The following is a 26,216-nucleotide window of genomic DNA, read 5'->3' on the forward strand; positions in this document are numbered from 1 at the left end:
GGTATCTTGGCTGCTGGAGAAAAGGTCTCCATATAATCCACACCATAGGTCTGTGTATAGTCCTTAGCCAGCAAACGGGCTTTCAACCGATCAACAGTACCATCAGGGAGATATTTAACAGCAAACCCAACGACAACCAATGGCTTGGGCACCCCAAGCCAGCGGAGCCAGCTCCCATTTACGGTTAGAGGCAAGAGCCTCCATCTCAGCCTCCATAGCTGAGCGCCAACCTTGATGAGATAAGGCCTCTTCAACAGAGTTAGGTATAGCGTGAGAGGATAAGGAAGATAGAAAACTCATATAGGAAGGGGAAACACGATCATACGAAACAAAATGAGAGATAGGATGAGCAGTAGACCGTGAACGAGTCCAAGAAGCAATAGGGGACTTAGAAATAGCCGGAAAATCAATACCTGTGGCGGATCCGCCAGACTGAGGAGGTGGATCGGTGTGAGGTGGCGGAGAGGACGAAGAAGCGGTATAAGGGGGAGAGTTAGGGTTATAGTTTTCTTTTTTGTGTTTTCTTCAATGGACAAAGAGAAGGGATACATAGACAAAGACCAAAATACCCGTTAACATGTTGGAATGCATATTTTTTGTTATGCTCAACTTTAGTGGGAACAAGTTAGAAATTCATGTGCATTAAGATTAGGAGCATAGTTTCCAATAATTGGTCTAGGGATGACGACTTGGGTGTTCTATATTGAAAATGGGCACTTTTTCTTTCATCTTTAAAATGCCTTATTTTGGTTTCTATGCATTTTTTTAGTATGCTTCAGGTACATTCTATTTTTTTTCCAGCAATTGGTATAGGGATACCGACTTGGCTCTTATATAGTGAAAATGGCACATTTCTTGCATCTTTAAAATGTCTTCTTTTAGTTTCTATGCTTTTTTAGTACAATTCAGGTTCATTCGATGTTTTGGTATCCATTCATTCTGCTTTTATCTCTTTTATACTCATTTCAGGTATGGTTAGTTTTATTATCTTTGGTAGTTTTTTTTTTACTTGATTGCCAATCAGTATTTACAAAAACGTACTCAGCCAAGAACTACCCAAAGTAAAACCTAGTCAGCTTGGGGGAGTAAAAGGAGTTTTTGGTTGACTTGATAGGGCTACCACCGAGTCGACGAATGATTCAGTGATTTACTCGGGGAGTTCTATACAATAGTGCAAATATGCATGTAGATTATGTTGATGACCTTGTTTGGATGCTTGAGTGAAATGGTGTTCTCCGTAAAGTCCTACTATGCACTATCCAATAGTCATTGCTCTTGTCCATGTTTACCTGATATTTAGAAAGTCTTTTGCCTCTCCTAGAGCAATTGCTTTCCTTTGGTGCACTATCTGTAATAAAATCCTTATTAGGGGCTAGATGGTTAAGATACACACCGTCGATAATCATGATTGTGTGTTATGTAGTTTCCTTCTAGAATTCCCCACTCAGCTGTTTATTCTTTTTGCCATAAAGCTTAACAATTATGTAGTTTCGTCTATGGTCTCTTCAACATGTTCCCTGATGGCCTGATCTATCTTCTTATCTTTGGTTATACCTATTTGAGAGTGGTGGTGTACACCATCAGTTAATAAAAGACATGATTGCTTGTAGAAATTTTTTCTTTTCAATCGGCAATTTGGATCATGTGGATAAGTTAAAATGATCAGATTTTTCTTAATAAATATAGCTCGATGGCTAAAATTATTAATCTTATAATTGTGGAAGCCTCTGCATATGCCTTTAAGACCAAGAGGTTTTTTGGTGATTGTTCAAGACATTACTTGTAATTGGACTTAGATTAGTGCATAATTTTCCTCTACTGCCAGGCCTCCCAAGGATTGGGCCACTCTAGCTGAGGGGTGGCTTAAAATGAATTTTAGTGGCAGTAGCACTGCAACCAATGAGGGAGCTATTTGGGAGAGAGAAAAGGGGGGGGGGGGGGGTGGGGCTCTTGTCCTAATTTGCAGATTATCCTTTCCTATGCAAGCCCTTGTGGTGGTTCTGTAGATATGTTGATGCAGGATCGGGAAGAAAAGTTGAGGAAAGGGAAGAGAAATAGACGAAAGGGGATAGAAATAGACGAAAGGGGAAGAAGAGACGAAATAACCTGAAGAAGAGACGAAATTAAGGAGAAGAAGAATAAGAATAGAGGAGAAAGAGGAGATGAAGACTTGGGAGAGAAGAAGAGAGGAAATTAGAGGGGAGAATCTCAATCAATTGTATTAATCATCAAAGTTCACAAAATAATATGTAAAGAGGCCTATAAATAGGCAATTAACAATCTAAAAGATAGAAACCTACTAAAATGAGAATTCCTAAAAATAACATGGAAAAAAATCCTAGAAACTAATAACATGGAAATAAAAATACTGGAAACTAAATAATGCGAAAATAAATCCTAATATCTGCATCATTCTCCTCCGGTTGAAAAAGAACTCGCCCTCGAGTTCTAGTTCACCTGGGTCAAAGATGTAAACAATCCACTGAAGTAATAGAACGCGTAATCCGGCGGAAGTAGTCATGATGTCTAACGCTCGAGACAATCGGGAGAAGCATCTGTAATGTCGGCGGAAGAAGAGGAAAGAAAGTGCCAATGTAGACTTATGTGAACAGAATCTGCGCTGGAGAAGTAAACTAGCTGGGAAGATCGCAACGTGCTCCTGGATCGGTAGGATCGGCATAATAGCGATGGACAGTACTAATCCATAACTAGCCTCAACATGGTCATCATCTACTGGTATCACATCGGGCGGAATGGAATCAACAACAAAGGCATCTGCTAGAATCGTATCCGGCATAGTGATATCAGACGGGCAATCCTCCTGATCAATCTGCGTAACAAGCGCCTCTGTGTCAGCACAAATCTCGACAATCTGCTCAACCGGCTAAAAAATAGCGCAATCCTCAACATTATCCTCTCGAACACCCATCTCAAGTAATGGCTCAACAGTCAGGTAACTCGGCTCGGACTTAGGCAATGGATCAGCCTCAAGTGGATTTGTCACAATATTTGCCTCAGAAGAGTGAAGCTCACTTTCTAGATGATCGGCAATCGGTGCGGTAGAAATCTCAGAAGCATCATGCGCAACGATGTCAATATCAGCAATCAGCTGAGTCTCTAACCCTGGATCGTCCATCTCAGAGGCTGAATCGTATGGAATCAAAGGCTCAACATCAATGATCTCGTCAGTACTAGTATCTGGACCCGTAAGAATATCAGCAACGGGTAAGACAGATGAAATAGTGGAGCGGCTCTGCAAATCTGACTCACGCATGTGACGCTCTAAATTCTTAACTTCAATTTTAGCTTCGCGTGCACGACGGGCTGCTGCTGCTTGTTCACGACGAGCACAACTTCTTCTCGCCGAGCAACTGCTTCACGCAGCAATTGTTTTTCATACCGATATGCCCTTATTGCATAAATACCCATAAACTCATCACGAACATCCTCCCATCGACGGAATAGAGAACTGCGATAACGGTCCGTGCTTCGACCTATCCATAACCTCTGGGCTTCTCGTTGTTCAGTTTCACTGGCTCGGTAGATGGTCGCTCGGTGATCATAGCCGTAGTACTCATGATACGCATCCAAAGCATTGATCCACCGTAGACATACAATCTCATAATAACTATAGGGAGTGCGGTCTTGGAAGTATTGATCGTCGTACCCATCAAAATATGGAACATAGGGCGGAGCCATTGGGATCGGCGTCGAAAACTGAAATCAACCGTCTGTTTTGTTTTTCATGTCGAAAGGAATACAACACCTGTCTCTGATCTCTAATCGGATGACAGAAAGGTGTTGATCGGATGATGGCACGTAATCGACGGCTGAGATTGCTCCTGAAACTTTGCTGAAAGTCACTGTCCGTTGCTGAAAATAGGCTGGATGCGCTCTAAAAGTTGTCACGAACAACTTTCGCGTTGAGGTCGAGGGCCAATTTTGTGCAGAAATAGCTCGGGTGAGGAGAGAGAAAATGCGATGGGGTAGAGAGAAAAGAAAATTCTATTTTTCTTTTTTTTTTAGAGGGGGGGGGGGGGGGGTGCCTGAGGTAAAAGAGGGGGCTGGTAGAAATACTTACTTAAGCTAAGTGCGGGGTGGTCCAAGGAAAAAAAAAGGTATTAAATAAGTTATTAGTAACTTACTCGCTAAGGGGTGCCAAGAGGGAAAATGGGGGTCGAAACTGTTACCTAATTAATATAAAGAGAAATTTGATAAGGGATGTCCAAGGGAATAAAGGAGGGTGGAGTCTGTACCCAAGTAAAATAATTGGGGTGCCCAAGAGGAAAACAGGGGTAGGAAAGTTACATCCAAGAAGTGCAACTTACCAAATAAAGAGAGTCTTTATCTGGTGGATGAATAGCACATGACCCCACTTGGTATTAATTTGGGAAAGAGACTATTCAAAGAGAGAAACCTGCCCTTTTTAATTTGAATGACAACTGTACAAGGTAACTTAACTTTTTTATTGCCTCTTTTAATAGAAACGTGAGTTGCATGTAACCCAACTTGCCTTTTCATGTACAGATACAGACTATTATAGGCAACTTGCCTTGTTGAGATGACTTTCTCGGAAGGGAAGAGTTTCCGACTGCCACACGAATACAATTAGCAAGATAAGGATGCGGCTAATCAAATACCCTGCAAAAATGGCATCAAATCCTCGGAAAAATTGTTCTCGTGATGGCCAGCGTCGCAGGTATTGCGGAAACCACACAACTGGTTCTTTGATTCCAAAAATTCAGTGATGCAAGCTGGTTTGTGGCGATCCTCCAATGGTGGCCAGCACTATGTGGCTTGTTGGTATGAAGGGATTTAGGCAATCAGAATAAGGCAGCAAGGAGTAGGGTTTCTGCAGAGCTTGAGTGGAGGAGATGATGAAGAAGGTGGGCTCTTAGTTTGTGTTTGAATAACAACAATGTTGCTGTTAGGGCTGATCTCTTGTGAGTAAAACCAGTGGCAGATTCTCCCTGAATTGAGGTTGCTGTTCGGGTTGCAAAAGAGGGATGGAAGTATAAAAATTTATGGGTTGGAAGGTGGAATCGGAATGGTTAAGAGGCTAATAAAGATGGTGGTTCGGGTGACTAATTTGGTTGTAAAACAAAGGGACTGGGTTGAGGTGTTCGGCTGAGAATTAAAAAGGGTTTGTGGTGATAGTTCTAACACAGTAAATAGGGGTTTCAATGAGAACTGATTCGGGGTTTGGCTGGGGAATCGGAAATTGCACAAAATTCTTGTTTGGCTGCAATCTCCGAGTCTTGGAACTTTTAGCTCTGATACCAAATTGATGCAGGATCGAGAAGAAAAGTTGAGAAAAGGGAAGAGAAATAGACGAAAGGGGATAGAAATAGACGAAGGGGAAGAAGAGACGAAATAACCTGAAGAAGAGATGAAATTAGGGAGAAGAAGAATAAGAATAGAGGAGAAAGAGGAGATGAAGACTTGGGAGAGAAGAAGAGAGGAAATTAGAGGGGAGAATCTCAATCAATTGTATTAATCATCAAAGTTCACATAATAATATGTAAAGAGGCCTATAAATAGGCAATTAACAATCTAAAAGATAGAAACCTACTAAAATGAGAATTCCTAAAAATATCATGGAAAAAAAAATCCTAGAAACTAATAACATGGAAATAAAAATACTAGAAACTAAATAATGCAGAAATAAATCCTAATATCTGCATCATATGTACACAAACATCTATTTGTCTATATATGGGGGCGCAGTACCTGAGCTCAAGCTCAAATAGCTTATCTGAGCTAGCCACTACAAATACACCATCTCCCACGTTGTAATATAACCCAAACAACATAGGCAGCCACCCTATTTAGAGACTCTAGCTCAGATACCATTTACCTACCTATATATATATATATAGACACACACACAGAGAGAGAGAGAGAGAGAGAGAGAGAGAGAGAGAGAGAGAGAGAGAGAGAGAGAGAGAGAGAGAGAGAGAGAGAGAGAGAGAGAAAATGGTTTGTGAGTAGCTGCTCAGATAGCTTATCCGAGCATGGATTTTTAAAACAAGGGTGGGCCCACATTTTAGGGGTGAGGGGATGATCCTAAGCATTCATTTTGAAGGCCCCATCATGGATGGGGTGTGTACCAAAAATAAGCTCCAATGGACCTGATTTGTGGACATAGTATCTGTCCATGTTTCCCTCCACTAATGGACACCCTAAGATGATCCAATGGAGCTGATTTTTTGTACACACCTCATCCATGATGGGGCCTTCCAAATGAATGCTTAGGATCACCCCCAAAATGTGGGCCCACCCTTGTTTTAAAAATCCGTTCTCAGATAAGCTATATGAGCAGATGCTCACACATCATTTCCTCATACACACACACATACATATATGTATAGACCTATGTTGCATCAGTACGGATACGAGTGTCAGAATCCGACACGGGTATCTAGTGTCGGATTCAGCAAACCTAAAAAAAATAAAAAATAAAAAAATCGATTCATGGATTTGCCAAAATATTTTAATCAATTTTCAAATTTTATTTTCTTACATAATAATATGGTTATAACAAGAATATATTGAAAATTTTAATCGGTTAAGTAGATATAGTATTTTATTTCTATTTAAGAAACTTACTTGTAGGATGGGTAAAACTCAAAACATGAAGTAATTGTTAAGTTGTGTTAGTGTTATGCAGAAAAAAACAAATAAATCGGATCTAGAATTGTCTCAAAGAATCTTGAATTATTGGAATCCGAGACATGTCCGACACAGATTCTTCGTCCATTTAGAAGAATCCATGTATTGCTGGTATATACATGTATTTATAAATTTATATATGTATATATATAAACACATAATGTATACTTGTATAGATATTATATATATGCTTATACACGTCTCTCTCTCTCTCTCTATATATATATATATATATATATATATATATATATATATATATATGAGAAAACGGTTGCTACACACAACTGTAGATAAGTTATCTACACACTAGCTTAAGATACAGTGGAGGGCATATTGTTTGGGTGATCCAAACCATTCATTTGATTGGCCCTCACATAGATAGGGTGTCCACAAAAAATCAGCTCCATAGGATCATCCCAACCCTATGATTTGTGGAGGTAAAATGGACGTGTATAAACCTTCACAAATCTGTCCATTTTTTGCCTCCACGTTTTGAATGGTTAGGATGATCCTATGAAGCTGATTTTTATGGGCACACTCTATCTATGTGAGGGCCAATCAAATGAATGGTTTGGATCACCCAGACAATATGCCCTCCACTGTATTTTAAGCTAGTGTGTAGATAACTTATCTACACTTGTGTGTAGAAACCGTTCTCTCTCTCTCTCTCTCTCTATATATATATATATATATATATATATATATATATATATATTTATTATATAGGGGAAAGTGATTGTGAGCGGCCCCTCATATAAGCTTATATGAGGTGACCGCTAAAAACATGGTGGGCCCACATTTTTGGGGTGATCCGAGCTGGTCATTTGATAGGCCCTGACGTAGATAAGGGGTGCCCAAAAAATCAGCTCCATAGAATCATCCCAACCCTTCGTACTGTGGAGGTGAAAGAGGGGGAAAATGGACGGGTAAGTGGGCAAATTTATACCCGCCCATTTTCCCCTCTTTCACCTCCACGGTTTGAAGGGTTGGGATGATCCTATGTAGCTGATTTTTTGGGCACCCTCTATCTAAGTCAGGGCCTATCAAATGACCGGTTCGGATCACCCCAAAAATGTGGGCCCACCATGTTTTTAGCGGTCACCTCATATAAGCTTATATGAGGGGCCGCTCACAATCACTTTCCCCACACACATATATATATATATATATAAGGGAATAATGTTTCTGCTTGGTCGAGCAGATAATGTTAGCCAAAAACAATGTGGGCCCACATTGTTTGGAGATCCAAAGCATTCATTTGATGGGCACTGACATAGATATGGTGTGCCAAAAAAATCAGTTCCATAGGATCATTCTAACCCTTCAATTTGTGGAGGTTAAAAATGGACATATTTGTGGAGGTTTGAGATGATCATATAATAAAGATAGAAAATAGTGAGAAAAGACAAACATAAATTTTATGGAATTGGCATGGCTAAATCTGCACATGCCTTGATTTTGTTAATTTTCTGTAAGTTTAATGATTTCAAATTTTTCTATAAAAATACAAAAAATTAGTTATAATATTTTAAAGTTTAGTATGGAACACTACAATGGCGTGAATGTTGTTTACATAGTTTCCTGTCCATTAAGATTTTTTATTATTTTTTTTAAACTGAGATTTTTTATGATTTTTAAATATTATTTATTATTTTCTGCTAACTGTTTTTCTTGTTTTTAAATAAATAATTATTCTTATTACATTTTCCGAAGTTTCATCTTAAATTTTTCATCATTTGCATATGTGTCATACATTTCGTGATTTTATAGATTCTTCACTGTACTTTCTAAGCGGACAAAATAATGTGATATATACATTTACAGTTTTTGTTTCGTTATGTGTTAGGCCCTGACCCCACTGTGTAGATATTGTCTGATTCTGGGTCTTCTACCCTCCCCGATTTTGTTTTCTAGCAGCACTAACCTTGCCCGACTCACTCCGCAAGGCCCACCCCTTGTAGATGTTGAAAATACCTCTAGACAGGGGGAAGGAGAATCCACGCACACACATATATTCTCTTCCTTTCCAATGTGGGATCTTACAATCCACCCCCTTAGGGCCCAACGTTTTCGCTGGCACACCGTACTACGGGAGATACGGCTTTGTCATGCCTCGACCCTGCTGTGTAAATATTGTCAGGTTCTAGGTTTATCCACCCTCCCCGGTTTTGTTTTCCAGCAGCACTAACCGTGCCCGACCCACTCCGCGGGGCCCGCGCCTTGGAGATGCTGAAAACACGTCTACACGGGGAGAGGAAGGGTTCACATATATCGCCCTTTCCAATGTGGGATCATACAATCCATCCCCTTAGGGCCCATCATCCTTGCTGGCATACCGTACTACTGGAGGTACGGCTCTGATACCATTTTGTCACGCCCCGACCCCACTTTGTAAATATTGTTTGGTTTTAGGTCTTCCACCCACCCTCCTCAGTTTTGTTTTCTGGCAGCACTAACCGTGCCCGCCACACTCCGCGGGGCCCGCCCCTTAGAGATGCTAAAACTCGTTTACACAGGAAGAGGGAGGAGCGTCCACACATATATAGCCAAAGAAATTTCTCTCCCTTTATGATGTGGGATCTTACAATCTACCCTCCTTGGGGCCCCGTGCTTTCGCTGGCACATCGTACTGCCGGAGATATGGCTCTATACCATTCTTTGGGATCTCACAATGAATGGTATCAAAGCCGTATCTGTCGCAGTACGGTGTGCCAGCGAAACGCTAGGCCCCAAGGGGGGTGGATTGTACGATCCCAGTCCGGAAAGGGAGAGAAAGTTCTTTCGCTATATATGTGTGAACCCTCGCTCTCATTGTGTAGATGTCTTTTCAGCATCTCCTAGGGGCGGGCCCCGTGGAGTGGGTCAGGCACGGTTAGTGCTATTAGAAAACAAAACCGGGGAGGGTGGAAGACCCATAACCGATCAATGTTTACACAATGGGGTCGGGCCATGACAGTATGAGTTTCTATGAGAGTGGAAATCAAGGTTGTTTCATTTCAGTTTTGAAGGAAATTTAGAAACATGGTTTTTAATGCTGAACTTTATTTTAAAATAGGGTCTTTTACTTTTTAGTTAATCTTTTTTCTTCATTAATTGTGTCATGAGTTAAGGGATTGGTAATGAATGGTGAATAATTGGTTTAATTTTATTAATCTTTGATGTAAACTTACTGTTGTAGTGGTCTTCCCTATAGTTTATAAGTAATTTTTTTTTAGAACTTGGTTTATAATGCTGAACTTTATTTTAAAATAGGATCTTTTAATTTTTTTTAGGTTATCTATTTTCTCCATAAATTATGTCTTCCCTGTAGTTTATAAGTAATTTTTTTTTAAAACTTGGTTTTTAATGCTGAACTTTATTTTAAAATAGGATCTTTTTTTTTTTAAGGTTATCTATTTTCTCCATAAATTATGTCATGAGTTAAGGGTTGGTAATCATCTGGTGTAATGAATGGTGAATAATTGGTTTAATTTTATGCATTTGTGTTTAAAATTGGACTACTATTTTGTTGGTCTTCCCTACCTTTTATAAGTAATTTGTTTTCTCATTTCTTTTATTTTTTTTAACCCCATCATTTGTGAGGAACTTGTAAACATTTAGAAGGCCCTATTTTATATTTTCTAGGCTTTTGGAACAAGTCTTTTCTTTAATTCCGTAACCTCTCTCTTTTAGTTGATATTTTTTTGAATGGTATCTTTTAGTTGATTTTGTAAATGCATCACATTGGATTGCCACGATTCTGTTGACTCAATTGCTCTCATTGTAGAACGTCTTATCTTCAGTGCAACCACAATGGTAAAGGTTATGATGTGCTAGTTACTACTTTTTCGGTTTTTCCATGCTTTGGCTATTGATGAGATATGTCCACCTTTGTTTCCATCATTTAACTCTCATGCTTTCTTCTTGAAATACTCGAAGATCATTTGTTTACATTTCAGTTCAATTTTAGCTAAAGTAAATTAGATTACCCTTTCTTGTTATTGAGCTGCTCATTTTGGTGATCTATTCCTTAGGAGCGCGAAGAAAGGCGTCAACGACTAAAAAGAGAGCACCCAGATGGAGGGTCAAAGAGTACTGTACAACTACCTAAGAATGATCCAGTGGTACAAACGAGGAATCCCAGATTTTATGATAGAACCAAGCTGCCGCATGGTAGGATTTAATGTTATTCATTGTATACAATTGTTGACAATAGAGATATCTGTGATGCTTTTTTGTATTTTATGCTTCCAATGGAAAATGGAATTTGACGAATATACATGTCTCCTTACCGATATTAGCAATGCGTTATATTCTTAATTCCATGAGAAAGTGGAGCTGAAGAAATTTCATCTCTGTTATCATTGTCTTCTCAAAACATTTGGAAATGTTTTTAGGTAAAATTATTAGAACCCGCTTAACCATATTTAATAAACCCAAATCACCCATATTAATAACTAAAAGCTCCAACATACTTTTTAAATTTCGTTGTGCTTATTTTACCCATTATAACCATTTCCTGTCTAGTAACCAGTGTTTTTAAAACTCGGATTTGGATTATAACTCGGCCAAGGTAAAAAGTAGTCTGCTCGGGTGGTTCAATGATTGACGTGGTCAACTTTTGATCAACTTGGTCATGGCGAAGTAGTTTTGATTGATTTGGTAGGGATAAACTCAATCTCGGGCAAGAACTCAGCCAAGGTAAAAGGGAGTCGACTCAGATGACTCGATGACTGCCTTGTGTAATTTTTAAGCAATGCTTTTATCACATACCATGTCGAAAAAATATCCCTTCTCCCCAAATCACTTTTACTATCTCTCTCAAATAATTATTCCCTTGAAACAAAGTTTTGGATAACAGGATGAATCTCAACCTCAGCTATTTCCAACCAAAGCAAGAATTCAGTCATTTTGGGAAACCCCCCCCCCCCCCCCCCCCCCCCCCCCCCCTCTCTCTCTCTCTCCATGAAGCCCAAATCAGTTTTGATATAGCATGGAGACCCTTATTCAAGTGTTCTAGGTCAGCCTTAAATGATGATTCATGGGCTTTGACCTTTGAGCACTATGATCTGCGCATATTCTTTGAGTGGTCTAAGACCATTTCTTCAGCTGGTTTTGAAAGCTAAAAATGGCTTTATTGGTTGGTTTTGGAATCCCCAAACTCCTTAATTGATGAGGTTTTGGCCTGCCTAAAATAAACTAGGTTTTGGCTTCTAAAAAGCTCTTATTTGTATGGATTCAAACAACCCACAATCCCCAAGTCATGGACCTTTTTGGGACATAAGATCCCATGATTCATGTGGGCGTGGACATATCAAAACCCAAGCTGCATGCCCATTCTGCAAGCTTCGGGATCTTTACCTCCTGTGTAATTCTTGTGTGACATGGTTAATGTAGGAAAACCCAAATTTAAAAGTTACCATAATGGATTTTAGTTACTAACTTGAAGTTAGGGCATTTTTTGTATATTGGATGGATGCTTTTTATAGTTTTCCTTTTTCTTTCTTTTTTACATCAACTAGTAGTAAATAATCTTGATTTTTGACCGAAGATAGGTTAAATATTTTTATCTAAGATATTTTTTGTTGGCAAGTTTATGCTTGCTATCTTTTTTGTGTTGCCTTATTTATATATCACACTATTGTATTATTACTAATAGAATCTTAAGATCTAAATTTTGTTGCTGGAGAGATTAATTGGAATCTGTAAGAACTTTTTTTTGAACAATTGAGATCTCAACTACTCAACTCAACTCAACTAAGCCTTTGTCCCAAACTAGTTGGGGTCGGCTAATTGAATCCTTTAGAAAATTATCATGGAGAAGGTGAAAGAATCTACTCGCCTCAAATTGACCAAGTCTAATCCTGACACTAGTTGGGTTCGTCTACATGGATCATTTTCTTCCATTCTCTCCTATCCAAGATCATGTTCTCTGTTATGTTCTAGCTATCAAGTCTTTCCTCACTGTTTCTACTCAAGTTGTTTTCGGTTTGCCCCTACCTCATTTTACTCCATCAACTTGGCACGAGTCACTTCTTCTCAATTGGTGCCACCCCCACCTTTTTTCGAATGTCTTGATGTTTAATTCTATCTAACCTTGTGTGGCCGCACATCCATCTAAGCATTCGCATCTCCTCCGCACTCATCTTATGCACATGTTGCTTCTAGGTGGCCCAATATTCTGAGCCGTACAACATGGCTGGCCTCACAGCTGTCTTATAAAACTTTCCCTTCAATTTGGTAGGCATTTTACGGTCGCACGGAACTCCTGAAGCATGCTTCCACTTCAACCAACCTGCTCTTATTCTGTGGTTAACATCCTCTTCAATCTCTCATTCCTTATGTAGGATTGAACCAAGATAGCGAAAGATATCCCTCTTAGGTACCTCCTGTCCAGTCATATTTACTCCTTGCCTCGCCTCGCCTCGCCTCGCCTTGCCTCCTTACATTACTAAAGTTGCACTCCATATACTCTGTCTCAGTCCTACTCAGTCTAAAACCTTTGGATTCCAAAGTAATTCTCCATAACTCTAACTTAGCATTAACTTATGCAGTCATGCTTTGGTTTCGCCAGTTAGTACTATGTCATCTACAAATAACATACACCACAGTACTTCATCATGGATACCCTCTGTAAGTTCATCCATAACTAGCGTAAAAAGATAAGGGCTTAGAACTGATCCTTGATCCAGTTCTATTGCAATTGGAAACTAACTAGACTGGCTATCCGTAGTTTTGACACCAGTTATTGCTCCATTGTACATATCCTTGATCACATCAACATATTTAGTAGGCACTTTTTTCCTTTCAAGGACCCACCACATAACACTCCTGTATCATACGCTTTCTCCAAATCAATGAAAACCATATGAAGGTCATTTTTATTTTCTATAAATCTCTCCATTAACTGCCTAATCAAGAAGATAGCTTCCATAGTCGATCGTTCGGGCATGAAGCCAAACCGATTCTCTGACACCTTAGTCTCTTTTCGTAGTCTATGCTCAATTACCCTCTCCCAAAGCTTCATGGTGTGACTCATTAGCTTAATTTCCTGGTAATTGGTGCAACTCTGAATGTCCCTTTCATTCTTATAAGTAGGTACTAATGTACTCTTCCTCCACTCATCAGGCATCTTCTTAGTATTCAAAATATTGTTAAATAATCTAGTTAACCAAACCAAATCCAAGTCACCTAAGCATCTCCAAGTCTCAATAGGAATACTAGCAGGCCCCATAGCCTTACCTAATTTCGTATTTTTCATTGCTACTCTTACCTCTGATTCTACGAACAAACCTCCGGTTTGTATCATCAAAAGCGTTACCAAGTTCACCCAAATTCGCTACGGGTTCTCCATTAAACAACTTATCGAAGCAAGCTATGGCAATATTAAAGCAAGGAAAATAAAAATTATAAGATTGGTATATCCTACCAGTAGTTTTAAATGTCAACCGAAACCCACCCGAAACGACGAAATATTTTTGTTTACATCCCCACCGAAATACATACCGAAATGAAAATGCATAGCGAAACCAAAGTCATGAGTGTATTAGTGCTCTACTATACCAATTTGTGTTACATAATTACATAATTATATTTATTTGAATTGCATATGAATTGTGGTGTTTGTATTATGAATTAATGTTTATATGAATTGCAGACGTGCACAACAATGCATGCCATTAGGTTTTCAGTATTGTTAAACAACTATGGTGCTTTTTTGCTTACACGATGTTTTTTTATTTTGTATTTGTGCTTATTCTAGCATCTCCTACAGTTTCATCGTAAATGTCCATCATTTGTCCTTGTTTACATTCATTTCTGTTATTTTACAGGATTTACTTGAAATTTCCATCCGAACCGACTTGTTTCCATTTCCATCACAACCGAAACGCATACTGAAATCGCAACTTGAAACCTTTTTCCTGCTGAACCATCCGCCTTATCCAAAACACGCCTTAATTTGCCAAATGATCGCCAGAAGGGTTTCCTACTCTATGAATATGGGAGAAGGAACATGCAATATCTCTCAACAGATCAGATATCTCTCTAAATGTGTCCAAGGGCCTGTTTGGATGCATTAACAATTTTCATTGGAAAATAAACTTTCCAGCATTTCGTGAACTCATTTTTTATAGTTTTTTTTTCCAAAACAAACAATATTCCCCGTTTTTAAGGGAAATTGCAAACCTACTAGACCCTGGGATTTTTTTCAATAATTTCTTTTCCTCAATCCAACTACCCATTAATCTCCATGTTGGGAATCTTTCATTGGGACGGGCCTGTTTTACTTAGTGTCTTGATTGGGTGATTGTTCATGATTGGGTTTTCCATTGCCTTCTGGGGTTGGTGGTAATTCTTAAGGTGACATGTGGCTATATGATTCCAGATTCCAAGGATCATATACATGGTTGAAGTTTCAATAACTAATCAGTCTGGCTAAATTTGACTGAGTAGAAAAACATGCTTTAAGAGTTGTCTAGGTGTCATGAGGCTCATGATTTCCTTGAATGTATTAAATAATTTCAACTTGAATTAGAATAAATAGCCATAAATACTAAAATAAATAGAATTACTATTTAAGCATTTAGAAAAGGAAATTGAATTCTCATATTAACTTTTGAAAATGAGGAAGCATTTAATGATGGAAAAATGACCACAACAAATATATAAAAACGGAAAAACCACATTGTTGATTTTCAAGAGATGTCAATGATAGCCATACGTTGCTATTCAAGACATTTTGATATGGACGTGTTGTTGTTACGAAGAGACAAAAATACTTTAAATACTCTCCTGCAGGGCTTCTTTAGAATTACCCATCTTAAAATGTAATTAGAGTACGTATGACATCCTCTTATAGTAGAAGTGTGGATGGTTAAACTAACACTAACAATAGAGATAGTAGAGACTGCAGTGAATTATAGTGCATCCAGAGAGCTTTGTTTTGAGGTTATCGACAAGTGAAGGAAGTACAGTGAGGGGTAGATCATCCTTCATTTCCCTAGGGAATCATATATGACGTAACCTGCAACCTAAAGAAAAAGAAACAAATCAAACTTGATGTGATGAAGTAAAAATACTTTTATTGGATGTCCAACTAGAGGTAACATGGGAATAAAGATTGATATCCTGAAGGGATACAACATATCCCCATCCTTCGTATTTTTTACCTCAAAAAATTCACAATCCTCAAAGTTGTTAAAAGGTGTTCTTCTGTATGATTGTTTATAATTAACTCTACATCCTATCTTAGTCAGTAAATCTTCATTTTACTTAGAAGATAGGTCAATCCGTATCCAATTTTAACTAATCTGCAAGATAGGCTTCCCATTTTAGAAAACTTACTAAAAGCCTTTGCAAATCTGCCAACTTATACAATCTGTAGGATAATCTTCCATTTGAAAATATGTGCCAACCTAGAAAATCTCATAATTTGACATCATCTCTACAACACAATTAAAGGGCTATATTTGCCCCATTTTCTAGTATGCTTAGGATCTGAAGTTGGACCATCCATGGGTTGCTGTTTGGAGGGTTTTGGGGTTGCATCAGTGGTATCGAAACATAAAGGGATGGGCTTATGCATTAATAACATGACATGCAAGCTAAAAAAAAATCAAAATTTAAAAAATTTATCCCCTATTTCTCATGATAAACTTTGGGAAATGATATATTTCCCTTTTTTTAGCTTGCAAAAGCCCCCTCATAATACCTTGTAACTCTATGTGGTATTGACAGAGAGTTGGGTCCTTGGAAGGGTGATTGGCCATTGCACTTTCTTATACTGCATGACATTGTACTTCTTTATTGACTTTACTATTCCAGACATGTGCAAAAATGCATGCCGCTAGGTGTCCAGTGTGATTAAGCCATCACGGATGGCTTTCTTGCTCATGTGATGGTTTCTAAGCATGTATTTGTGCTTATTCTAGCATTTCCCAAAGTTCCATCTTAAAATTTCATCATTTGCATTTGTTTTCGTACGTTTCCGTGATTTTACAAGATTTCCACTGAAATTTCCTTTGAAACTGAAATGTAGAACGTTGGGCATTAATGGGGCTAATTTTTAGCCCCATTCCCAAATTTATGAAGCGGCATTACTTGTAGCCTCATTCCCAATTGATGAAGTGGCTTTAATGGCACTACATTTAGCCCCACTGCCAATTGACGATGTGGAGTTACTGGAGCTATTTTTTAGCCACATTCCCAGCTGATGATATGGCATTAGTGGGTCTACTTTCTAGCGCTACTCACAACCTTCTTAAATTCGGAGTTTTAGTAAGGAGTAAACGGGGTAAGTTTTAGTAACTTAATATAAACTCTGTGACTTCATAATACCTCATGTGGAAAATCATGAGCTTGTCAAGTGTCTCATGCATGGTGATTAGAGTATCCGTGAAATCAGGAGCTTTACAAGTGTCCCATGCTTTGTAGTTAAAATAACTATTTGGGAAATACATTATAAAAAGGAAATAATTATATAGTGATAATAAGAGAGATTTGTGAACTGAGATTCAGGGTAAGATCAGTATCTTGTCATTCATGAGGCTTCACTCAATGTTTGGAGAGGAGAATTTGTGATGGAGTAGTTTTAGGCCTGATGAGGGAAAAAGAAATTCATTTTGGTTACTTTCTATTTTATGATCATGTAATGACTTTTTTACTTGAGTCTTCTTGGACCCTTGAGAGTTCTTTCTTGTATACTTCTCTAGTGTTGTGAATTGAGATCCAGGGTCAGGCCTTCACGTAATGTTTGGAGAGGAGAATTTGTGATGGAGTAGTTTTAGGCCATTTACGGAAAAATAATTTTTTCTGAGGACATAGAAGGTATTTGTATCCTTCTTTTCGGTTACTTTTTCTATTTTATGATGATGGTTGTATTCACTTTTTTTTACTGGAGCTGTCTTTGACCCTCGGGAGTTCTTTCTTGCATATTTCACAGGTGTTTATCCATCAGTGGATGCTTGTTGTCTCTTTCCCCGCTAGATAGCCAGTGTACCTTAAAGTTGCTCTTCATAGATCATCAAAAAAAATAAAAAATAGTGCCTGTAACGACATTTTCAAAGCCTGCGTAAATCTTTTGTGGAGGGATCTTCCATTGGCTTGTCTTCCTCAAATGAACTCTCATGTGTGGAGTTCAGAATGTTTAAATGTGCTTTTTTAGGGTTATTGAAAGGATTTTCTGACAGTGATTCTTTCTCATGTATGAGAATAAATCTATTGAACTCAAGTGCGGCTATGAATGCTTCTCTGGCTTGCCACGAAGCAGGTGCTGAACATTTTCAACGGGGTGGTTACTCTCACGACCTTTTACAAGTTCGGTCGATTGTTCCAAGAGAGACGTCCTCAATAGCTGATGTTTCAAGGGAGCTGCAATGGTTGTCCTCTTTTTTTGTGGTTGAAGGACGGTGTTAAGAGGTATTAATGATTTGGTCGAAGCACGAAATGGCCCAATAGTGCTAACATGCATAGGAAATTGTGGTAAGGATTGGGCGTAACTAAAGATCAATGGATGGCTCCTTGGCGAATTTTAGGAAATTCCAACATGATTAGATTCCCCAATACAAAGAATCGGATGAGTAGAATTACTCTACCATGAGGAAAGTAGCCTAAATTTGGATGTTAGAGTTTGAATATATGTCTTCTAATTTTCATATATCGATATATTATTTGATTTTGACAAACAGTTCAACTGGACTATCAATGTTTTATCTTGTTCTTGCTTCTATTTTATTCCAATTATGTAGGTGAAACAAACATCCGACATTGCAACGATTTTAGCATTGTAATTTGTCGTTTACATTTGTCTCTTGTTTTGAGGATATTCTTTTTTTTTTTTTTTTTGAATGGTATGTTTTGAGGATATTCTCTTTGTCGATTACTGATTAATATAACTTCTTTTTTTCGTCCAATTTTTTTTTGGATCGTACAATGATGTGGTTTAGTTATCCTTGTTTCTACTTTCTTATAGCCTTTCCTTTCCTTTGTTGGCATTACAGGTTGGTTGGGATGCCCTGCATATGGTCAGAACATTGGTTGTATAATTCCATCTAAGGTTCCTCTGGGCGAGTTTTACAACGATTATGTAGTGCCTGGTAAAAGATATTCTTTGAAACAAGTGATTCATCAACAAAGAGTGTTAGGAAGAGAAGTAAGTATAACATATTGTGTTGGACATTCTGTTCCTGCTAAACATTTACATGGTCACTGTAGATTCTGCTATTGGGACGCTAGTTATGTTTTTGCGCCTTCATTGTTTTTGCTCTGTTCAGCATAGATTGATGTCTTTAGTTCTAACTATCCCATCCCCCTTCTAAATTGCAATCATCATGGTGATGGTTTAACATATAATGCATGTCAATGTTTGATTTATTGGAATCAGCAGTTCCTAGTGTACATTCAGTTTGAAACGCTTCACTATTTCTCAAGATATTTTATTGTTTAAAATCTTGTAATGGAGGAAAACATTGTTATGCCCATGGTTTTAAATTTCCGCCGAAATACTGAAATTTCGGTCTAAATTTGGGATTTAGGTTAGGACCGACACCGAAACCACCTAAATCCGAAATTTCGGCCAAAGTCCCAAATTCGACCGAAACTTCGCGAAATTGTCAACTCAACTCAACTCAACAAAGCCTTTGTCCCAAACTAGTTGGGGTCGGCTAAATGAAACCTTTAGAAGGTAAAAGGAATCTACCCACCTCTAATCCTGGTTCTAGTTGGGTTCTTCTACGTGGTTCATTTTCTTGCATTCTATCCTATCCAAGGTCATGTTCTCTGTTATGTTCCTAGCTATCAAGTCTTTCCTCTAGTTGTTTTCAGTTTGCCCCTACCTCTTTTTACTCCATCAGTTTGGCAGGAGTCGCCTCTTCTCAACGGAGCATCCAAAGGCCTACGTTGGATATGTCCAAACCATCTTAAGCGGTGCTCTCTCATCTTCTCCTCAATTGGAGCCACCCCCACCTTTTTACGAATGTCTTCATTTTTAATTATATCTAGCCTTGTGTGGCCGCACATCCATCTAAGCATTCGCATCTCCGCTACACTCATCTTATGCACATGCTGCTTCTTGGTTACCCAACATTCTGAGCCATACAGCATGGCTGGCCTCACAACTGTCTTATAAAACTTTCCCTTCAACTTGGTAGGGATTTTACGGTCGCACAGAACTCCTGAGGCAAGCTTCCACTTCAACCAACCTGCTCTTATTCTATGGTTAACATCATCTTCAATCTCTTCTTCCTTATGTAGAATTGAACCATATAGCGAAAGAAACTTCGGAAAATTGTAATTTTTAAAATTTTTTCCACAAAATTTCGGCTGAAATTACTGAAATTAAATAGTTTGTTTTGTTTTGCCAAATTTCAGTTTCGGCTATGTCCGAAACCGAAACTGAAATTTTAAACCTTGGTTATGCCATTGTATAACAGGATAGAAAAGAGCGATGATAAATAAATCAAGGAACAGCTTTATAAAGGCTAACCTGTGTATATATCCGATTCTGAAGTGTAGGTATCAGTTTATATGTTCCTTCGAACTGTAAGTGTTGTGCACCATAGAAACACTTTAGATAATACTTTAAGTTGTACAGTGTACGGAGATATGAATGAGAAATATTGAAGCAGTTCTTAGTGCTAAAATGCACGTACTGTTGTTGCATGATTGAACATCTTTTACTTGCTGATTAATGTTCCTTTTTTTTTTTCTGGTTGCCTTCTCCAGCTTAGTTTGGTGATTGATTTGACGAATACTACTCGCTACTATCCACCGTCAGATTGGAATAAACAAGGTATTAAACATGTTAAGGTGAGATGGATGGTTTTATATTTCTTCATTCTCAATTATGCTTTTGGAAGATGATTAAATTGCCAAGTAACTCTTTGAATATCATTGTTTTATTTTTTATTTTTTTCTACTCTCTTCCAGATTGCATGCAAGGGACGGGATGCTGTACCTGATAACGAGTCTGTTAACATTTTTGTCCATGAGGTAAATATTTTCTAGAATTTATTAATAGCATTTATTGGTTTCTTCCTGATCCTATAATGGATATTTGCATTTTATGCTTTTTTCCCTACCTCCGAAGCTCAATTCCATTTCTCGTTCTGCCACCAATTTTGGCAGCATTACATTTGCAATAGATATGGTCTACCCATATTTGGAGGAAACTATTTTTAGCCGCATAGATTTACATTTTACCTTTTCTTCCCAATGTACATAACAGACCAGAATTAGTTTAATTGGATCGTAGTACTTAAACAAAATCAAGTAAGCATAGTGGTTTAATGAATGCAATTGCAATTGATAACTAGGCAAAATGATTTTAGTGGCCAACAGAAAAGCACGACTACACTAGGAGAAGGAATGGGATTGAAATATCTAAGGTCTCGTTATTTGTTTTTGCTTACCTTTTCCTTTATGTCTGTCTCTTTGTGTGGAACTGACTGCTATCTACGTTAGCACCTCTACCTCTGGATGATTAATCATATATTACCTCTGTTGGAAAACGTGAGTTTTTTGTTCTGTTTGTCACCCTTTGTTTCGATTGTTGTTTCCTGGCTAGTGTTTTTTTTTGAATGGTTGTTTCCTGGCTAGTTGTATCCATGGTTTTAAATTTAGGTTTTGGGATGCATTTCGGTCAAAATCTCGTACACCATTAAAAATTTAAAAAACAATATTATATTTAATTTTAAATTTCAACTGAAATTTTAGTAATTTCAGTCGAAATTTCGGGAAAAATACTATATTTTTGTCACATGTCTCTGTTGCACGTGACTGGGAATGGGATAAGCTTTTTTTTGGATAACCTCAATCTCAACATTCATTTTTTTTATATTGCCAGTTTGCCACCCAATTTCACTCCAAAACAAAAATCAAAATCAATTTGCACACGGCTGATATTCAAAGTGTTTCATCACACCTATGCTTCTTTTGATAACGACACTGAAGCCAAGAAAAAAAATATTATTGTATAGTGACTCTTTAAATTATCATGGGTCACATGTTTTGCACCTGGATAAGTGCTGTATAAGTGCTGACTTGCCATAAAAATCAATGTTGATAATACCATTCCTATGCATTAGGGTAGAAAACATGAGTTTTAAAATTTAACATTTTGGGTTGTGTCATTTTGTTGGGCTAGGGGAGGACTGTAATTACTGATTGTTTCTTTAATATCTATGTAACATTTAAGTATTGATTGGTATTTTTAGCTTCTAGATTCATGTAGTTGCATCCAATGCAATAATTTCCAGGGTGCATGCACTTTGTGGGATCCGTAATTGTTAATGACCCACACTCCCCGTTTTGGTATGGATATTTCATATTAAAAAGGCATATATTTTAATACTTAACATATTACCAATAGGCCAGGAAATAAATTTCACCATGGATGCTTTATATTAAGAAGGCAATATTTTTATACTTAACATAGTGCTTCTATCGTTAGCTTTTTTTTAAAAAATTAAAAATTGATCATTCAGACTTACTCGCACACTTGCACTCATGCACATGCACTCGCGCGTGCGCGCACACATACGCGTAGGTATCTTTATTTTTCTTAATCGGGAAATAACAAGACATTGAATAGCAATAGAAAAGCACAAAACAAAGATAAGAGTGTCGTTAGTAAAAGAAGGGAGTGTGGATAATGCATATCATTTACCATTACCAAGATATAGCCAATATCATTTACCAGTATATAGCCAATATACAGCCAATATCATTTACCATTACCAATATATAGCCAATATCTTCGTATGATTATCATTATATTCTGTCAACTTTTAAAAATAAAAATAAAAATCAACCTATTATAATTTGGTAAAAAAAAAATTAACATATAGCAATATAATATGTTACCTTTAAATTCCCAGTGGACTTGTTTGTGACAATGATGTTATGCTTACGAAATTTTAACTATATTTTAATTTTTTTTTCTCGTCTTACCAAAATTTCCTGACATTCTTATGCGAAAGTGGAACTATTGTCGACACTTTTTACTTTAAAAAAAAAAAAAATGATGTCTCAATCCCTAGAGATCTATCCATCTCTAGGGCTACTGGGGCCGCAATTGCCTAGTATCGTCTTCCCTAGCGCCTCTCTTCATCAAAACGTATTAATACATCTCCGGTTCACTCTCTCTTTATTCTAGTGCGCACTCATGCCCTAGATTCCTACTTGGAATTTATATACCTCTCGTATTTGCGGCTCTACTTCTCTATTTCATGGATTTCGTCTGGGATTGTGCTTTCGATTTATGGACTTCGTGGAGCCGCATTTAGTGCTCTTCTCCGTTTGCCCCATCTTTTGATTTCTAGTTCCTTTTCTGTGCCTCGCCGTTGTCAAGGTTGTTATCTCCCTTGTTGTTTGGCATTATGGATCCCGTGATTGAGAATCCATCGACAGGAGTGGTTCGTGTCGTCAGTGCGGTACCTTCTTCGGCTTCTTCTTCGCTTGCGATCTCAGTGGATGGTTCCATCCCGCCGATTACTACTGTCAAGCTAGATGGGGCAAACTATGTTACTTGGAAGGTCGCAGTAGAGACCTATCTTGTTGCTCGTGGCAAGGCCCATATTATTTGTTGTGACCCACCTCCTAAAACTGATTCCACATATGATCGGTGGGAACAAGAGGACGCTCTAGTTCGTTCTCTACTTTGGCAGAGTGTGGTTCCTCACATCTCTGGCCCTCTGATGCTTCTTCTTACCGCCAAACAGAAATGGGATCTGATCACTCTTCTCTATTATGGAGTAGCCACCATTAGTCGTATATGTTCCACGTACTCAGAGTGGATCCGTCTTCAGCGTGGTGATCTTTCACTTGCCAGTAAGAGTGGATATGGTTCGGGTCCAACCCGGGGAACCGAATCGAACCCGCCACTTTGGTTCGGTTTGGTTCCAAATTTAAGTGGTTCGGTTCCAGTTCAGTTGTTTGGGAACCGACTGCAATTGGTTTGGTTCTGGGTTTGGGATCTTGGAACCGAGAACCGAGAGTGATGATATCCCCCCAACGGATAAAATCATCCCCCTTCCCATAACTGTTCTGTGAGAATGGTTTACTACTGCTTGAGGATAAATTCACCCCCCTTTAATGTTTTTTTTTTTACCTTTTAAGTTTTAAACTTAACGTTTTTTGTTGCCTTTTAAACTTAACGTTTTTGGTTGCCTTAAACTTAATGTTAGTTTTTAACTTAACGTTTTTGGTTTCTAATAAATGGGAAAATATTATAAAATAAAGGTTGGGTAAACCCAGAACCGAACTGAACCAAACCGATCAAGTTCGGTTTGGTTCCAAAGATGAGTGGTTCGGTTCTGGTTCCAAATTCTGGGAACCAATTGCAATTGGTTCGGTTCTAGGTATACCCCCGAACCGAATCGAACCATGTCCACCCCTACTTAGCACTCACTACAGCCAATTTGTAGCCCTCTGCCAGCAGCTTGATGTCTTCATGCATCTCACGACTGATCTCTGTTTTGCTGCTCGCTAGAGGGATCAGATTTGGGTTGTTCAGTACCTGGAGAGTTTGGGTCCGAAGTACAAATAGACAAATAATTTTCTATTTGTCTCCCGTGTACATCAGTGCTCTCCTACTGATTCTTTCTCCCCTGTCCCGGTTGATGGCTCGGTTCTTGCGGCCTATGATAGCAGTAGTCATCCCAGTTGTGGTGGTGCCTCCTTTGGCCGTGGTCATAGTCGTGGAGGACATGGAGGTGGCCGTGTTGCTAGCGCCTGTGGCAGGTCGTTTTGCACTCACTGTCAGAGAGAGGGCCATTACATCGACATCTGATACATGCTTCATCCCGAGCTTCGTCAGGCTCGCTCGACACACTTGAGTGCTACTGGTTCTTCCGACCCACCGCAGCCCACCACTTCTACCACTGCACCAGCTGATGATTCATATACCCTCTCTCGTGCTGACTATGAGGAGTTTCAGCGCTTTCGTCTCGGTGCCCGTCCATCTATTGTAGGGTTTGCCCAGCCAGGTAGCTCACCCACCACTCTTCTTTCGAGCTCTGGGTCATGGATCATTGATTCAGGAGCCTCAAACAACACGACCGGTAACACTCCTCACTTGTCCTCGTTTCAGTCATTTCCATCTGGTTTTTAATCTATCACACTGGCTGATGGGTCTACTACTCCCATCATTGGTGTTAGTACTGTGTCTCCTCACCCCAGTCTTTCCTTATCTTCTGTTGTGTGTGTTCCTAAATCTCCTTTTAGTTTACTTTCGGTTAGTCAGATTACTAAAAGTCTCCATTGCTCTGTCTCATTTTATCCATCTTATTGTGTTTCATCTCTCGACTGGGAGGACGATTGGATCGGCCCGTGAGGTGGATGGGCTATATCGTCTGGACTGTCGACCGCGTACTGTCCTGCATAGTTCCGTGGATACCTATCAGTGGCACTGTCGTCTTGGTCATCCATCGCTTCAGCGGCTTCATCAGACACATCTTGTTCCAGGCCCTCTATCATCCTTTCATTGCGAGTCGTGTGAACTCGGGAAGCACCATCGTGTGTCCTTTCCTTCCCGAGTCGTTAGTAGAGTCTCTAGTCCATTTCAGTTAATTCATTCTGATGTATGGGGACCCTCTAGGGTTGCGTCTGCAACTGGGTTCAAGTATTTCATTATCTTTATTGATGACTATTCTCGCATGACATGGTTGTTTGCCTTCCACACATTTCATGCTGAAATTCTGAGGTCTTCTTTGCCTTCCGCACATTTCATGCTGAAATTCAAAATCAATATAATTGCAATATCAAATGTCTACGTACTGATAATGCTAGAGAATTTTTATCTGGTTCGCATGGTTTTCAGGATTATTTATCAACCCTTTGGCATCCTTCATCAGACCTCCTGTGCTTACACATCTTAGCAAAATGGTGTTGCTGAGAAGAAGCTCTGTTACTTACTCGAGGTCACTCGCACCCTACACTTTCAAATGCTGGTACCTAAGCAGTTTTGGAGTGAGGCTGTCTGTACTACCTGTTATTTGGCTAATCGCCTTCCTTCTTCCCTTCTTCATGGGGAATCGCCCTTCATGGTGTTACATCCTGGCAAGGAGCCATTTCCACTTACCCCTCGTATTTTTGGATGTGTTTGTTTTGTACACCACCTAGGTCCGGGTCGTGACAAACTGGATCAGAACGATGTGTTTTCATGGGGTACTCGCGTACGCAAAGGGTATCGTTGTTTCAGTCCTCGTCTTCTTCGATGGTTTATGTCTGCTGACGTTACATTCTTTGAGTCTGGGCCATTATTCACTCAGAGCTCTGAGCATCGTACCTCTCTTCCAGACTCAGAGCTCGCTCTTCCTCTACCTGTCCTGCCTGATTCACTCGTGATTTCGTCTATTCCTCATTCTATTCCTGTGGCTCCTTCGCCAGCTCCTGAGATTGTGCCCACTCATGTGTGTCGGCAAAAGACTGATCTCACGACACCGGCAAAAAACTGATCTCACGTCACCTCCAGCCGATCTGTCATCCTCTCAGGCATGATCCCAACGTCTTCTTCTCAGGTATCCACTCAGCTTACCTCTATTGAGATTTTTGACTCCCCTATTGCT

At 38.9% G+C, this 26,216-nt stretch overlaps 1 protein-coding gene across 1 annotated transcript in view; it reads left to right on the top strand.

Moving 5' to 3' along the window:
* The window catches only part of LOC143858668 (uncharacterized), a 79,041-nt gene that overhangs the window by 14,498 nt on the left and 38,327 nt on the right, over positions 1 to 26,216 (top strand). The window contains exons 3-6 of the mRNA XM_077369373.1: positions 10,686 to 10,824; positions 18,651 to 18,802; positions 20,374 to 20,457; positions 20,578 to 20,640. Of these exons, the coding sequence (XP_077225488.1) occupies positions 10,686 to 10,824; positions 18,651 to 18,802; positions 20,374 to 20,457; positions 20,578 to 20,640 (438 nt within the window). The remainder of the gene's footprint in view (positions 1 to 10,685; positions 10,825 to 18,650; positions 18,803 to 20,373; positions 20,458 to 20,577; positions 20,641 to 26,216) is intronic.

The sequence above is a fragment of the Tasmannia lanceolata genome, unplaced genomic scaffold, assembly GCF_043159265.1.
Source record: "Tasmannia lanceolata isolate RefF3 unplaced genomic scaffold, GAP_Taslan_0.1 ptg000003l, whole genome shotgun sequence".
NCBI classification, from domain to species: Eukaryota; Viridiplantae; Streptophyta; class Magnoliopsida; order Canellales; family Winteraceae; genus Tasmannia; species Tasmannia lanceolata.